Here is a 17,910-nt window from a genome sequence, read left to right on the forward strand (position 1 = left end):
GTGGGACCCACGTCCCCAGTGGGGAATCCTATTTCCAACGTTTACCCAAACCCGGATTACCCCTGATGTCATATGACATCAGTATACAATTAGAATAAGATAATAAGTACAAAATTCTAATTAAAATCAGTTTTAGGGAATTAATTTTAAAAACAGATTTTTCTTTTAAAAAACCAAACACTACCTAGTTAATCCACTAACTATAAATATAAAACCTATCTACACTATTCACAATTCACTAAACATAAAGACCAAGAGAGGAAATCGTTCCAGCCTAAGGAAAAACCAAGGAGAAGAAAAGAAGAGAAGAAGAAGATGGGAGAAGTAAGCTATGCCTTGGAGCTTTGATTCCATACCTTGAATTGGAGCTTGGGGCTGCAATTTGAAGCTTTTCCTGCACATTTGGGACTGTCTTCTTCCCTAATTCACTGCTGATTTCAGGTAGGCCACAAGAAACCTGCTGTACCATGTTCATCTTCTCCATTCTCCCTCTCTAATTCAGCTTACCCTATGTTCAGCCATTAAAGCTTGTAAACCAAGCTTTGGTATTGAAGTTTTACCTAATTAATTACTGTTTTCAACCAAACTTTGGTTCAGCCATGGCTGTAACATGAAGGCAGCCCCATAGGGACCCCAATTCCTAGCTGAATTGGTTAATTTAGAACCCTAAATTGTTAATTTGGGATTAATTGTTCAATTCCCTAAATAGGTACTAAATTTTAAAATTAAACAATTAAATAGGCTGACCCAACTTAGAATAGGTTGGAATCATCAAATTAAACCCATGCATGTGAAGATCCATGCCTTAGGGCCAAAACCCCCAAATCTGCCATTTGAATCGGATGCAGAACCAGGCCTTGAACCGGTCGACCGGTTCACCTTGACCCTGAATCTTCAATGTTTGGGTATTGACCTGAACCCATTCCAGACCATAACACTTGCTGTTTTTCTACTATTCTAGGACTGTCTTTGCTTGTTTTTTACTGCTCTTGTCTGGGCTGCAGGAATCTTATTACCTAGGCTAGCCAAACACATTAGGTAAGGGAATTTGACTTAATTTATGAGTGTTTGCTGTCTTAATTTTCCCTTATTCGATGTGCCATGCCATGCATCATCACTATTATTGTACAAAACATGTAGTTTATTAGCTTTATAATTCCTGCATTAGATTGCATGTGATTAGGCTGCATCGCATATTGCATTGCATTGATATTACTTGATTACTATACAATGATGTTAATGTTGCACTGCTTACTCTAGAAATTGAACTGTACATTCATATGCCATCATAATTAGACTGCATTGGGCTAGGATGTTTCATAACCCAGTGCTACGACCCTTACCAACAGGGGTTGAGGTGTTGGATAACCCGTGGTAGGTCCGAGGGGTAATACCGGGATGCCATTCACTGTCCCCATGTTAACGATCTGCTCCGTTGTGGGATCAACAGTAGGGTTAGTCTTTGGGGGTCTACTAGAGTACGACGGTTCATGCCAAAACTGGTGGGTCTTCACCGTAGTAGAATGCTTTTGCTCGGGTGACCGATGGTTCATACCGAGACCGGGGCTAGTATGCTGCTACAGTAACACTTATACTTCATGCGACTTAGAATCAATGTTAGGAGCATGCTTACTTAGGACATTCATCATGACTGATGTGATATGTTTGCATGCATTTCCTTCCTGGGCTTGGTGGAGCTCACCCCTGTGGATCCTCATATTTTTCAGATGAGACTACTCTTAGTGATGCTGGTATTTCTATGGGGACTCCTTCTGCTCAGGATCTTCCTACAGCTCTTGGAGTTAATACTCCTCTTCTGGTGGAGCACGATGCTTCGTGCACATGTGACGACTACGCCTTCACCTGATCTTCCTAATTGATCAGGCTATCTCTACCCCTTTTTGTTATAACACTTTTGTAATGAATATTGTATATAGTCTTTTTGGGTTTGAGTTACTTCTTTTGTGATCGACCGATGTAACTCAGTTGTACTTAAATGTCCATATATATATATATATAACTGTTATCACTAGTTCTTCTTTATTACTGTCTTATTGCCTTATTTAATTGCATCCGCTGCATTAAATTCTGTAATTGTGAATGAGACTTGTGAATAAAGTACAGCACTTGCGATCCTGGTGGGTTGGTTGGATGTGAGACACATCCAGTCATACCTGGCCTTTATAAACCGGGCCGGGGTGTAACAAAAGGTGATGTAGATTCATCACCGAAATGGGCTTATTTCTTTAGAAATAAGTCTAGGGTTTGGTTATATGTATGTTGGGCCTTTGATCCCATGGGTTTTCTATGTAATAGGCCACTTTAATGAGCCTAAACTAGGGGCATATAGGTTGCATACGGGATTAGCCCAATACTTAGTTATTTTTATGTTTTTAATTGAACCGGTTCAAATTGGTTGCATCCAATTGGTTCAATTTAAGTGATCATAAGACTTGGTTAAGTGGTTGATGAGCATATTTATGTGTGAAATCTTAGGGCATAAAGCATACGTTTTACCACATTGAACAGAGTTACTCAGTGCTTTCTTGTGCTTTTCAGGTTTTAGGTGAATTCTTGTGAAAATGGAGGAGATGATGCTAAGGAAATGTTTTTAAGCTATTTAGAGGTGTTAATAGCATGGATGCGTAACCCATCGAGTTAGCTTCGTAACGGTTCAAACGGCACTTGATTCCGAGTTGAAACGAAGAAGTTACGGTCATTTCCATAACGACGCGCGAAAATGGTCTGCAGAAGTTTATTTGTAAATATTGACAGTCGGCCGGGGACAAAGTGAAGCGGAAGTTCGGATTCCAGGAGCCTTAACGCAATAACCAGAAGTTATATTTCCTGTACCCGAAAGATTCTATTTGGAGGGCTCTGGACAGTCCAACTTCAACTTGAGACATCTTGGGCTCCCCAACTCCAAATTGGACGAAATTTGGGTCTATTTTAGGTGATTTTTCGCAAGGAACACAATGGTGAGGCCTATATAAGCACCCCATGCTCCACGTTTTTTGAAGGACAGAATGGGTATTTTATTTATTCTTGAAGGAATCCTAGTCATCACCCTTGCTCTCTCTCTTCTCCAACTTCTCAAGGGCACTTCTGGAATTCTACTTGGGATAGATTTATTTTGAAAGATATTCTCACCTATGGAAAGTTGAAAAGTCAAAGATGCTTTGATTTTATTGCTTGGAGAAGATATCTACAAAGAAAAGGAAGCACTTGTTAGAATTGGAAGTTTACTTTTCTAGAAATAGAAGGTCTATGTAAACAATCTTCTCTTCTTCTTTTTTCTATTATTTTCTTTTTTTCTTAGGATTCAAGGCATTGTAAAAGAGGAAGGAGAAGAGAATATTCTCTTTTCTTAGGGAATATTTCTCCTCCACTTCCCTCTTCTCTCTTCTGCTCTTTTCCCCCTATAAATACTCCTTGCCCTTTGGGTTGTAACAAGTTAGTTTTTAGTTAGTTTCTAGTTCAATTTTAATTCAGTTTTTTAGTGCAATTTTTAGTTCATTCACTTAGTGAAATTTTCTCTTCTTTTCCTATTTTTGGCTTAAGTTCTTAGTTTTGATTTCAAGTTTTTGGTTTTGATTTCATAAGTCTAGTTTAATGGTTGTAATAGTTTTAGTTTAAAGCTTCCTAGTCTAAGTTCCTATGTTGATGACAAGACATGGAGATTTAGAAGAGGAAGCCATGGTGAGTTTATTCAAGTATTCAAGCACATCAAGGTATCTCATTCTCTAAACCCTTAATCTCATTCTCCAAACCCTTAATCTCATTCTCCCTTTCCTCTATCTCTCTCTATCTTCTTCTTCTTCTCCCTCTATTTCTTTTATTTTTTTTTTATATGATTGTGGTTTGTGGATGCACTTTTATTCCCTTATTCCTTTTTATGTGGTTATTATGTGTGGCTGCATTTTTATTCCTTTCAATTTGCATTAGTTTGATAGGTTAGATGCTCATGTGTTAGGATGCCAATTTAATCCCTTAATTTTGTTAGATGCTTATGAGTTAGGATGCATTAATTTTCATTAATTTAATTAGTTTAATTTAACACTTTAATTTGGTTCACTTTGCATTACTTTTAAGTTAGTTAAATAGAGTGGCGTATATCTCCTCGTGTTCGACCCGTAGCTACGATTGACCCGTACGCTTGCGGTATTATTTTAACTCAAACAGTGGTCATGTGCTGTAAGTTGGGCTGGATTAGGATTATATAGGTCCAGCCATGTTTTGAGTCTATTTCCTTTAGTATTTTAGTTTCTAGTCAGTTTAAGTTACCTGATGAAGGAATAACTCCGGCGACTTTGAATGATGTCTCCCTTACCCTCAACTATCCAATCTGCTCCATCTCCACCCCCCGATCCCCTCTCCACACCACCCTCCCCTCTCCCAGCTCACAAAGATTCCTCTCCACACCACATTCCAGTCTCCCTCCCCTCTGTTTCCCCCACTACCATAACCTCCAACCCTGCTTCTCCCTCGAACACCCCTCCCAACTCTAGCCTTGACCAAAGCATCCCAATACCCCCTTCCTGGAGCTCTCTCCTATCCACCGCCACACCCCCATCCACTGATAGACACTCGCTGCACTTTGTCCCCCCTTCCCTTGTTGATGACTCCAGAATCGGCCTCTGTCCACAGGGATTGCTTGATGTCGAAATTTCCAAGTGGCAGTGCTGCCTCGTGGGGCACTTCCTTGGAGCTCGACCCCCCCTTTCATGTTATAAAATCCTCTCTTCTTAAACAATGGCATGTCTCTGGAGCAGTCTTCACTTACCTCCTCAACTGTGGCATCTTCGTCTTCAGATTCTCCGACGATTCAGACAAATCTCGGGCCTTGGAGGATGGCCCCTGGCTGGTTGGAAAGAAACCAATTTTCCTCGGGTAATGGGATCAGCGATCCTCTCTCAGCAAAATTGATCTCAGGAACATCCCCATCTGGGTCAAACTTGCCTGGTCTTCCCTTTCACTACTGGTGTGCCTCGAGTCTTAGCATTCTTGGATCAACCATTGCCAAACCTCTCTTCTCGGATGAGCGCACTAAGAAGATGAATCGCCTCTCTTTCGCTCGAATATGTGTAGAGATTTCTGCAGATGTGCCTCCTCCTGAGTTTGTCACCATCCAAGAAGAGGATGGCCACTCCTTCACGCAGAGAGTCACCTACGATTGGCTACCTCACTACTGCTCAGTTTGTAAAATCTTTGGCCATCCATCAAAACAGTGCCTCTCTAGCCCCCCCGACCTGAAGGAAATGGAAGCTGCCCCAGCGGCAGATACTGCAAGCAACTCCTCGACCTGCAAAGTTCTATGCGGCGATTTATCTGATGGTCTACCAGAGGTGCCGAAGGAAGGCGATATGATAGATGCCGACGACGAAGACACTGCTGCCCTAACTCTGGTCGAGGTCCAAGCTTTGGCGTAAAATGCAGTGGAGCAGGAAGATCACTTGCACCCTCCTCGTGGCCGGAAAAAGTTAAAAACCGATGCCGAAAAAAATCCTTGGTCCTCGGCAAAACCCCCTGTCATGGCGTGTCTCCCGATGCCCACCTACCACACAGATCCCCAGAGGTTGACCACAATAGGTTTCCGATACTGCAGACCCTTGATCACGATGAAGATGGTGACGCTGCAGCCTTGCCGGCTCCTCTCGCTGGCTACTTGCACGGAGAATCAGATCTGCAGGCTCCCCTTGATCCTGTCGAGACCTCGCCCTGCTCCCCTTCCCCTTTTGGCTTTCCAATTTCTGATCTTCCCCCTGACACCCAAAACCTTTCATCCCTTTTCACCAAAATCCCCCCACCTAGTACGAACCTCCCTTCCACCAAACCCCCTTTTGTCCCACTTAACCTTCGCATCCCACCCTTTGTCCCACCTAAAACCACTTACCCCCTGAACCCGACCCATCAATCCAATACCTACTTAAATCAACCCACCCACCCAGGCCCATCAACCCAGCCCACTCACCCTCTTCAGCCACCCACCCAGGCCCATCAGCAACTCTGCCCAAACACCCTTTTATCCTCCCCCTCTTATGCCATCAACCCAAGGCCGAACCAAAGCAGATCTGACCCCGGTTACTTGGCTGACTCCTCCACCCTCTTTGAACCAGAGACCATTTTGCCCTCTACCCCTCCCCTGGTTTGCTTCCCCCCTCTCCGGGAATATAGGTTGAAGCCCCGTAGTGTCCCCCCGGGGTCTCGAGTTAGCTCCACTGCCGGATGGTTGCCCCCTCCCCCCCTTTCTCATGATCCCTTGGACCATTTGGAATGTCCGTGGCCTTAACGCCCCGGCTAAACAGGTCGAGATTCGTGATCGTATCAAATCCTCCAAGTCCTCCCTTTGTTGCCTGCTTGAAACGAAGGTTCTCGAACCAAACTCATCCCGCATTGCTCATTCTCTTGCTCCCTCTTGGTCCTTCCTATCAAATTACACCCACTCCCCAAATGGCCGCATCTGGGTCCTTTGGGATCCCTCCAAATTCCATATCTCGGTCTCCTCTGCCTCCCCTCAATTCCTTCATCTCAGCATCTCTGATCATCTGCACAATCACCTCTTCTTCTTCACCATGGTTTACGCCTTCAATCGTCCTCTGGACCATCTTCCTCTTTGGGACGACATCTGCTCCATCTCTCTGTCCATAGGTTCTGCCCCGTGGGGCATTGGTGGCGACTTCAATGTCGTCCGCTACAGCCACGAGAAGCTAGGTGGTTCCCCCATCGACCACCAAGCGGTTGAAGCTTTCAACTCCTGCTTTGAGAATGCTGGTCTCAACGAGCTTAGATGGTCTAGTGCTGAGCTCACTTGGCACAACAAGCGATCTGGCCTTGACAGAGTAGCTTGTAAGCTTGACCGCGTACTTGTCAATGACCACTGGCTCTCCTCCCTTCCTTCCTCTATTCTGTTTTTTATCTCCCCGGCCTCTCTGATCACTCTCCCATCTCTCTTTTTGTCCTTCCCTATCTCTCCTTTGGCCCCAAACCCTTCAGGTACTTTGACATGTGGTCCTCCCATGATGGTTTCCTTCCCATTGTCCTGGCAGCCTGGGCCATACCTGTCCACTCTTTCTCCTCTCCCCTCCTTGCCTTCACTAAAAAGCTTAAGAATGTCAAATCTGCCCTCAAATCTTGGAATTCCTCCACTTTTGGAAACATCTCCTCCTGTGTTTCCTCGTGTCGTGATTCCCTCTCTTCTATCCAGCTCCGCCTCCAGTCTGACCCTCTCAACTCCTCTCTAGCTGCAGAAGAGACCCTTGCCGCCTCTAAGTTAGCCTCCGCCCTATCTCTTGAGGAGAGCTTCCTCAAGCAAAAATCTCGGATCAAATGACTTGAGCTTGGTGATTCGAACTCCGCTTTCTTCCACAAGTCCCTTAAAGCCAGAACCAACTCCAAGTCCATCCTCTCTCTCACCTCTTTCAATGGTGAGGTCCTCTCCTCTGTTGATGCCATCAAGTCTGAAGCTGTCGTACTTCAACGGCATTTTTAACCCCCCTTCCCCCCTCCAACCCCTCATCCCAGATGGCCTCATCAACAAATTCATTCCTAAAAACATGCTCCCCTCTCTTTGCTCCATCCCCTCTGATGAAGAAATCCTCTCTGCTGTTAGATCTCACAAGGCTAGCAAAGCGCCTGGCCCCGATGGCTTTAGTATGGGGTTCTTCACCACTTGCTGGGACATCATCGACCCTGAGCTTACTTGTGCCATCAGAAGCTTCTTCTTCAACTCCCACCAGATCACTAACATCAACCACACCTTCCTCTGCCTCATTCCCAAATCCCCCGGAGCCTCCTCCATGACTGACTGACTTCAGACCCATCTCCCTCTGCAACCTCCTCTACAAATTCATTGCCAAAATTCTTGCCAATCGCCTCCAACTTGTCATTGACTCGCTAGTTAGCTCCAATCAATCAGCCTTCATTTCCAATAGAAGCATCTCTGATAATATCATCCTTTACCAGGAAATAGTTCGAGGGTTTCACCGAAAATCCATCTCCCCATCTACCCTTCTGAAGATTGACATCCACAAGGCTTTTGACTCCATTCGTTGGGATTTCATTTCCCAAGCTCTTTTTAAGATGTCCTTTCCCCCCGCTTTTGTCAAATGGATCCATTTCTGTATTTCTACCCCTCGCTTCTCTGTTCTTCTCAACGACAGCCCCGCCGGCTTCTTCTCCTCCTCTGTTGGTATTCGTCAGGGCTGTCCTCTCCCTCCCTTCCTTTTTTGTCTTTCCCTCAAGGTCCTCTCCCGCAGTATCCAGTCCAAAACGGACCTTCACCTCATCTCCCCCATTCCCAAATGTAAACCCACCAAGCTAACCCACCTTGCCTTTGCTGATGACCTCATGATATTCTCTAAGGCTGAACAAACTCCCTCCAGTCCATTATGGCCTCCCTTCACCTTTTCTAGGAGCTCTCTGGTCTCCGCATTAACCTCTTTAAATCCCAAATCTTCTTAGCCGGGGTCCCTGAAAACACCATAGCATCCCTTTTAGCCATCACGGGCTTTTCTCCTGGCATCCTCCCGGTTCGTTACCTTGGCCTCCCCCTCATCCCAGCCAGACTCTCAGCCCATCATTGTAACCCTATCCTTGACCTCCTCCAAAAGAAACTTCAGCTTTGGAAAGCCAAACTCTTATCTTACGCAGGCTGCCTCGAGCTCATAAGATCGGTTCTCCAGTCTTGTTACATCTATTGGAGTGGTGTTTTTAGCCTCCTCAAAGCTACCATAAAGGCTGCTGAGTCTATTATGTGTACTTTTCTTTGGAAAGGAGTGGACTCTACCAAGTTTCTTCATCCCTTGAGCTGGTCCTCCACGTGCCTCCCCAAAGCCGAAGGGGGTCTCGGTCTCAGAAGGATCAAGGATGTCAACATGGCTGGTTTAATCAAGCTGCTATGGAAGCTTCTCACCAACAAGACCAGTATCTGGACTTCCTAGGTGTATGCAAGGCCTCTGTGCAGAGACTCTATCTGGACTGTCAGCCCTACCCCAGACTCCTCTTGGACTTGGCGCAGCATTCTTCGAGTAAGACATACTGTCAGGGGTACTATATCATGCAGGATTGATGATGGGCAGCAGACCTACCTTTGGCTTGATCAGTGGCACCCTTCAGGTGTCCTTGCCTCTATAGTCAATCCCCGCGTCATATATGCCTCAGGCTTGGACAAACTTGCCCCTGTGGCCTCCATCATCTCTAGAGGCTCGTGGTCACCTCCCCCCTCCCCCCTTGCTGATCTTTGGAGATCCCTCCCCCCTATCCCCCCAGGTCACAGGGGCAGAGGTGACACCACTATATGGCTCCCATCCCCATCGGGTATCTTCAGCTCCCACTCCGCTTGGGACATGGTTAGACATAGAGGGACGCCCTGTCCTTGGCATAAGGTAACTTGGTTCAAAGGGCACATCCCTCGCCAGAGTTTCACCGCTTGGCGTGCCTTGGCAGATTGCCTCCCCACATAAGCCTTTCTCATTCGTCGGCACATGCAAGCCTCTCCCAATTGCTGCCTCTGTTGGAATGGGCATGAAGACACAGACCACTTGTTCTTCACTTGCCCTTTTGCAGCCTCCATTTGGAATCAGGTTCTCCGTCATTGCTGGCCGGCTCGAAGAAGACCATTACCCCTCTCTAGGGAATGGATTTGGATAGATATGACTTTTGGGAGGAACTCGATTTGTGACATTGTGGGCAAGCTCGCCTTTTGCGCTACTATCTCCCACATTTGGATGGAACGCAATCTTAGAAGATAGACTTCCAAATCCCACTCTTTTAACAGGATTTGGAAGGCCATCTTATTTGATGTGTCATCTAAAGCAGGCTCCCTTCCCCCTGGTACTGTAAAAGATACCCCAAGGAACAGGCTGATTGTTGTCTCTTGGGGTCTTCCTACCTCCATTTTGTGTCCCAGCTAGTTGCTAGCTTTAGTTTTGTTGGCCCTTGGGCTTGTACATTCCCTCTTCTTTCTTCGTAATTTAAATTTTCATTTATCCCAAAAAAAAAAAAAAAAAATTACCTGATAGGTCAAGGATTGAGTTAAGCCTTTCCTTTTTAGAGTAGAAGTTTATTTTTGAGTCTTTTATATAAGGTTGTAAGGGGGCAAAGCCTTGAACAAGAATTTTGATTAATGAAAAAAGCTTTTGCTTATTGGTTGCCATTGTTGCTGATCCTGTGCTCCTTGTGAGTGTGCATCCTTGTGGTTCTATCAAGGTGGAAAGAGATTGGTGGAATCCGATCGACTCCTTGCGCCGTGACGGCCAGGAGGATCCCAATTCGAAGGTGGTTTTATCCTTCACTTCTGTCCAAGCTGCTGCTAGTGGATTTCTGCTGCAACTTGTTCATTAATTTCTTCTTCTAATCCTCTACTCCCTTCCCCAATTGATCCCCCTTCATTTTTGCTTGAATTCCATTAAACTCTAGATCTTGCTGCTCAGTCATATTTGTCCATCAAAACTCTAATCCCCTCATCCTTCATTAATTTCCCCAAAACCCATAGTCGATCCTGACTTACTGCCCAGTTTTACAGAATTTTCAAAACACTTAAAACTCTATAATACCTACATTATTAGAGTCCTATAAACCTGCCTAGCCATACCCCCTAAGCCCCCCTTCCATTATCCTAACCTAAGCCCTACATTTGACCTAAAACTGCAATTATGTCCTACTGAAACTGCAGAACCAACAACCCCTTAGTTCCTTGTTATTGGTCCTGGTTTAATTGGCTTCTAGTAGGGCTTTACCCTATCTAGAACTACATTAAAAGGTCACTGAATAGTTTAAAGCTTTGGTTAACTAACTAACAAACATGAGATTAAACGGAAAATTGGGAAGGTAGAGAACAAAAGGCAAGGATATAGATGAACTGGGATAAACAGTACCAGTGCCTTTAACCTTTGCTAAGGACCCATCGGCTAAAGTAACATTGAAAGATGATGGGGGCAAAGAAGAAAAGATACCTGACATTCCCGACATGTAATCTGATGCCCCTGAATCAATAATCCAGGGATGAGATGTAGTAGAGAGACATGAAGTGGCATTGCCTGTTTTAACTAAAGTAGCACCGGAAAAAGTGGGCTGTGAGATCTAGAACTGACACTCCTCTAACATAACGACTACCTTACCCTCAGATGGTTGTGCTAGTTTCCCATGGAGCTTCCAACAAAACCTATAAATATGTCCAAGTTGGCCACAATGGTGACAAGTCCGTATAGTGCCAATTCCATCAAAAGATGTACCAAAGTGGCCAAAACCTTGCTGATTTTGACCCCTTCTAGTGCCACGGCCACCTCCACGGCCATGGCCTCCCCCACGACTTCCACCTTCTCCACGGCCAACTCCACCAGCCCCTGTTTGTAATACCAGGGCTGAACTCTCAACTACAGGAGCAGCATCACGAGAACTCTCACGAGATACATGAAGCACTCGAGAAAATGTATCTGTGAGTGTTGCAACAGTCTCACCACCAAGAATCTATGATTTAACCGATTCATATTCCTGTCCAAGGCCTCCCAAGAAACCCATAACAGCCAATTTTTCCCTTTGATTTTGCATTTGTTTCACATCAAAAGAGAAAGGAAGGAGGGAATTTAGCTCCTCATACATTCTCTTGAAATCAGAAAAATACTGATAGACCTCCCCTTCCTCTCTATCCGATAGAAGTCTTGAGATAACTCATAAATTCGAGACAAATTATTCTGACCAGAATATAAAACTCCAAGATACTCCCATAATTCCTTAACCGTATCAATGTGAGTAACCAAATCCACTATGTGGTTCTCCATCGAGTTCAACATCTGACCATGAAACCTAGCATCGATAGTATCCCAAGTCGTATCATCAGCAGGTTTGGTGCCTGCTGATCATGACCAGTCAAGACAAGGTTCACAATTTTCCTCCATTGCTGGAAAATTTTGACACCTTCAAGTTTCTTCTCTGTGATTCGATTGGAGGATGAGGAAACAACTTCCGTGACCATGTTCTTTTAAATATCATCACCCATGCTGGTTCGTTGAAGAAGGAACCAATTTCACCACCCAACAAAAATTGAGAAACACAAATAATAAATCAAGATGCACCAAAAGGTAACCGGCTGCCACTAACCTGAAAAATATGCTACCACCAACTCCAATCGAATCACCATAAATCAAACAAACAGCAAATCAGTACCTTGCTACCACCAAACCTCTCACCATATCACCCAAAAAAAAAAAAAAAAACTTCAGAAATCTGCGCTCTTTTTCTTTTTCTTTTTTTTTTTTTGGTTGTAGAAGTAGCAGATTTAACCCATAACCTCAACAATCGAACCCACAACCAACGAACCAACAAAAAAGAGGGGCGGAACCACCCCTTTTCTTAAGATCGCAAGCCTCTGATTAGTTTACCAGAAATTGCAGAAAAGAAAAGAGAAAAGGGAAGAAAAGAAAGAGAAGAGAAAAGGGATTGCGCACGGCTGTATACCAGTTGCAGTAACCAAGCTTTGATACCATGTAATTAATGACACCAGAGAAGAAAGAAACAAAACAGCAGCCATAACTTATAATACTCTCAATAATGAAGAGGACACAATACAAATAGGAATAGGGGCAAATCTGGAAAAGATAAAAAATAAAGCACATAAATCGAGACCCATAAGGGATCTCGGTATTAGTGCCAAGTGCTAATCCTGAGACCCATAGATGGGTCCCACTCGATACTTCTAACAATAATATTTGGTTGTTGTATGAAGTATGACATGAGATGTTTATATGAAATGATGATATGCATATGGTTTATGAATGTGATATGAAATCTGATATATGTCATGCAATGAAATATGCATGACAATGATTTCACATGTTATGCCAGGAGAAAGTAATGAATGATTATGAAATGAAAAGGGTAATGAAGAGATGGAAGTAAATGAATGAAAGAAAAGTATGTATGTATGGTTAATGGTAACTTTGTAAAACATCCCTGTGGCTATCGTTCCCTTGCCAGTAAGGGGTTATGTATTGGATGAAGGCCTTATGATGAGTAGGACCACGTCCCCCAAGGGCTCTGGTCGCCTAGAACAAGGTGTAGATGTGGCCTACAATGAACTAAAGCTTGCCCTCTTCGATGGCTATGGTGCCAGGGCACATGGGAGTAAGCATGTCTAGTATTATGTTTATAGATAAGGGTTCCTCCCCCAGGGCTCCGGTGACTGGATACATGGGAGTAGAGCTCGTCTATATTAGTATGATGCTTATTAGATGAGGGTTCCTTCCCCAGGGTTCCGATGCCTGGATACATGGGGGTAGAGCTCGTCTAAATAGTATGATGTTTATTAGATGAAGGTTCCTCCCCCAGGGCTCCGGTGCCTGGATACACAGGGATAGATCTTGTCTATAAAGCTCACTGTATCATCCTCCCCAAGGTTTTAGTGCTTGGGAATACGAGTAGAATAATGATACGAGGTCGACTACTACCGCCAACAGATTGTGCACTATGATGTTGAGGGCCAGTATCGATTGTAATGAGAAGGTGCCCACGGTCCCACCCTAGATCCCGGATAGAACCGCGATGTGCGCTGGCTGGTCGTTATTTAAGGAAATAGAGTTGTTCATTCTTCACAAGTACGGGCTTTTGGATGACTAGTAAGCGCTTGATCCAACAATTGGTATTAGAGCAGCCGAGCAGGTGGTCGAGGGTTCAAGTCTCCTCAGGGGCGTGTCCTTTGGGGGGATTGTTGAGGGCCAATATTGACTGTACTGAGAAGGTACCCCACCCCAGATCCTGCTCAAACCACGATGTGTTGGCTGGTCGTTGTTTAATGAAATAAAGTTGCACCTTCTTCACAAGTTCGGGCTTTTGGATGACTGGTAAGCGCTTGATCCAATATACGGTAGTTCACTAAATGGCCAAGACCTAACCTAACTAATTAAAAGACTGAATCTTTATGATTTGTCATTTATGTCTTTATATCCATTATTGTATCTTTGAATGCCTGTATATAGAATCATGTGTACCTCACTGGCTCACTGAGCGTAAGCTCACCCTATATATATTGATATTTTTCAGATGAGGAGAGGAGGCTTGTTAATGTAGTCCTAGATAGGTAGGAGACCTACTAGGAGCTAGACATCCAGGACCTGTTGAGCTGCTGGTTTGATGGGACAAAATTGGAGTTGTAGGTCAAGTTTAGGGTTAGGGTTAGGGTAATGAATAGGTATCTTATATGGTAAAGCTGGGCAGGTGTAGGGGAGTCTAATGAACTAGGTTTTATTGGTTTTGGATGAGTAGAAGTAGTTTAGATGTAATTGGGAAGCAACTAGGGTTAGGGTTTTGGGAAATAGGGAAGTGATGGAATCTAGGGTTTAGAGGTGGAGTTAGGGCAAGGGCTTTAGGTTGAGTGTGGGTAGGGTGGAGGGGAATATATGCTGAAAGTATCAACTAAATCAAATGGTTAAATCTGGAGTTATGGAGGTTTCCTAGTAGAAGCAGGAGAGGGGTAAAGTTGTAATTTTAGACATTCGGGTGGGTGGATGGTACTGAAATTTGGATAGAGTCTCTCCTAGGATTTGAGGAAGGTTCGATCAAAATTTTAGCAGGTTCTAACGGTTAGATTTGGCTGGGCAGAATTCTCGCGAAAATCACCTTGCATGTGACCTTCTAAAAGGGAAGAAGAATAGTTGCAGGTTTTAGGTTTTTAATGGCTAGTTAGGTCTGAACAGGTTTTAGGTTGTTTTAGGTTCTACAAAGAAGAGGGGGAATTAGGGTTTAGATGGTTGGATAGGGCTGTAACTGAACTAGGGTTTAGGGAATTCAAATAAAAATAAAAGGGGGGCTGTAGGGTAGGCTGTAGAGGATTAGGAGAAGAAGGGTGATTGCTGAAACTGTAAAGTACTTGCTTGAACACTGATCTTCAATGGCTGCAGCTTTGAAGATGAACAATGGGGTCTCCCGATCGTCACGATGCAAGGAGATAAGTAGTAGCCCTCCCGATCTTCACGATGCAAGGAGTCGATTGGAGATCCACCAATCCCTTCCACCTTGATAAACCCACAAGGATGCAACACTCTCAAGGAGCAACAACAGCAACAAAGGCAGCAAGCATAAAGCTGAGTTTTTATTAATCAAAATTCGTCTTCAATGCTGGCCTCCCTTACAAACTTATATAGAAGACTCAAAAATAGACTTAGACACTAAAAAGGAAAGGCCTAACCCTATCCCTACTTATATGAGGTAACTTAAACTGACTAGGAAACTGAAATAGACTCAAAATAGAGTCCTAATCCAGCCCAACTAAACAATTAAAAGAAAAACTAATAAAATCACTTAAATTGAACCACTGGTTCAAACCAACTTTGGACCGGTTCAGTTTAAAACATTAAAAACATGAAAATAAAACTAAGTACAGGGCTAAGCCCGTATGCAATCTATGTACCCATATTTTAGGCCGATTAAAGTGGCTTATTACATAGAAAACCCATGGGATCAAAGGTCCAACATGTGTATAATCCAACCCTAGACTTATTCCTAATAAAATAAGCCCATTTGGGTGATGAATCTGCATCACTTGTACAACTCTAATGTATGTGAGTTGAGAACCCAAGGTTAGGGCCTAAGGGACCAAAAGACACTTCGTGATGTTAACAATTGACTTTTTGAATTGTAAATAACAATTGGGTATGTTTGATTCAGACTTTTGTATATGCATAAATGTAGCTATTTGCCACAACTGCATAAATTAACTTTTAAAATATAACTTAACATTAACGCTTCCGTTGTGTTGTATGCAATACTGGGACTTTTGCTTCTAGTTTTACATGTCTATTTGAGACCTTCTGGGTCGATGCTTGCGAGAGCAGTGCCTAATACCCTGTCTAGGTTCGGGATCTTACGTAGATGACCCATATAAGTTTTTGTCATGAAGTTGTATGCTTGCATTAATGGCGAGAGAGGAATGCGAGAATTTTTTATTGTGTCAAGATTACTTTGGATCCGCTTTGTGCAAGGTATTTAATACTGCAATTTTTTGGGCCTCCTCATGTTCTCAACAGAGGGATGAGTTGGGACTTGATTATTATTCAAACCGGGGAGTAATCATTAGAAATGAGATGTTTCTATGAATTCTTTTTTGCTTGAACTCCTGCACAGGGATGTCATTTTTACATGCAAACTTATTTCCCACCTATATTTTTTTAATATCTACCTTTTGAATATTTCTCCAAAAGCAAAAATTTTGACTAGCATGAACGAAAATAATGAATCACATCATCCAGGTTTTTCTTTATTATTATTATTATTATTTTGTAGGAACAAAAATAAAAAATGCACAGAGATGATTAGAAAGGCATTATAGACAGGATGCATAAGATATTTATCATTTATTCAACTGCAGAGAGGCAATGAGTGCTCTACCTGAACTGCTTGATCAAATGCACATGAAATACCAAGTAATTCCTTGACTTGCTTTATCCCATAAGGAATTGATCTCCTTGTATCAATTAAATGGATTACAGGAAGGCAGGAATCCATAACAATCCTCCAAGCATCACCATTTTTCTTGACAACCGTTTTGTCAAGCAAAACTTCCAGAGCCACCTCACCCTTTTGAGTCTTGCAAGCGTATGTCTTGGTATCTGGACTAATCCATATCACGTTGGCTGAGTTTACTCGAGGGTCACCTTTCATATTGGGGGGGGGGGGAGAGAGAGAGAGAGAGAGAGAGAGAGAGATTCAAAAGCTTGAACTTATCAACACAAAGTCAATACTCAATAAAATCAGTACCCAATACATAAAGTCAGGAGAGTGAGAGAGAGAGAGAGAGAGAGAGAGATTCAAAAGTTTGAACTTATCAAGACATAAAGTTAATACTCAATACATAAAAGAAAAAATAGAATTTCAGAAGGCAAAATATTAGGCCTCAAAGAACAAGCCATTTATGAGATGCAGTAAATTAAGTTTAATCAGTTTGGGATTCGCAATCACCTCCTTTCCTCCTACAATTGAAAATCCTCGTAACAATACCGCCAAATAATATTCCGTTCACTAATCTGAAGTGACCGCACTCTCCCATACTTACAGAGGTGCTGTTACCCCACTTTTAAAATAGCTTCACCTTCAAACTATGTTGAAACTTGATGAAGAGACAGTATGAGTAGGTAAAATATGATGGAAGGATCTTTCTGATTTCCTCATTTACTTGGTCCATTCCAGACTTTTTAAGTCCAGACTTCAGAAAGACATGGGGGATGCTCTCATCACCAGGATGCAGGTACGACATAGGGTGTCAGACTGGGCAAGTCCCCCCCCCCCCCAAAAAAAAAAAAGGATTTGGGTACTCGGGGCATATATTATTTTATGAATATTTTAAAATTTACTACAAATTATTTTTTAATAAAACAAACAGTTAGTTTTTAACTTATTAACCCAAACTGTAACATATTCCTCGAATTCCTGTGTGCAGAGAAGAATATTCTAAAATAGAGAACCAAAATGTGGAAACCAGGTATGCCTCCCACTCCTCCTCTTCCTTCTTTTGGGATAGAAAACAAACAAACTTTATTCATAGAAGGAAACATCAAATATATCAAACAGCAGGCCAACTCAAGGAGAGATTGAGAGTGAATCCAGAAAAAAAGACATCCAGAGAAATTATGAAGCATACTTCCTCTATAGTTCACTCCATTAGGGAATGCAACAGAGTGGCTGACAATCTTGCTTCAGAAGCATCAGCATACCAGAGTAACTCCCTCAAAGTTCATAACCGTCTAGAGGACCATTCATTTCTTCATGCACATAAATTTAAATATGCTGTTACATCAGTAGTCAGGTCTCCATGGCCCCTCCTCTGTTCTTTTTATTATCCTGTCTTTCCAAAGGAAAGAGAAGGCATCCCCACTCTGAAGTGACCGCATTCTCCCATACTTACAGAGGTGCTGTTACCCCTAC

General features: G+C 43.2%; 1 protein-coding gene across 2 annotated transcripts in view; it reads right to left on the reverse strand.

Moving 5' to 3' along the window:
• The window catches only part of LOC122647516 (DNA-directed RNA polymerase V subunit 1), a 127,622-nt gene that overhangs the window by 23,280 nt on the left and 86,432 nt on the right, over positions 1-17,910 (reverse strand). For both annotated transcript variants that reach the window (XM_043840907.1, XM_043840906.1), the window contains one exon: positions 16,378-16,643. In XM_043840907.1, the coding sequence (XP_043696842.1) occupies positions 16,378-16,643 (266 nt within the window). The remainder of the gene's footprint in view (positions 1-16,377; positions 16,644-17,910) is intronic.

This window comes from Telopea speciosissima, unplaced genomic scaffold, assembly GCF_018873765.1.
Source record: "Telopea speciosissima isolate NSW1024214 ecotype Mountain lineage unplaced genomic scaffold, Tspe_v1 Tspe_v1.0071, whole genome shotgun sequence".
Lineage (NCBI taxonomy): Eukaryota > Viridiplantae > Streptophyta > Magnoliopsida > Proteales > Proteaceae > Telopea > Telopea speciosissima.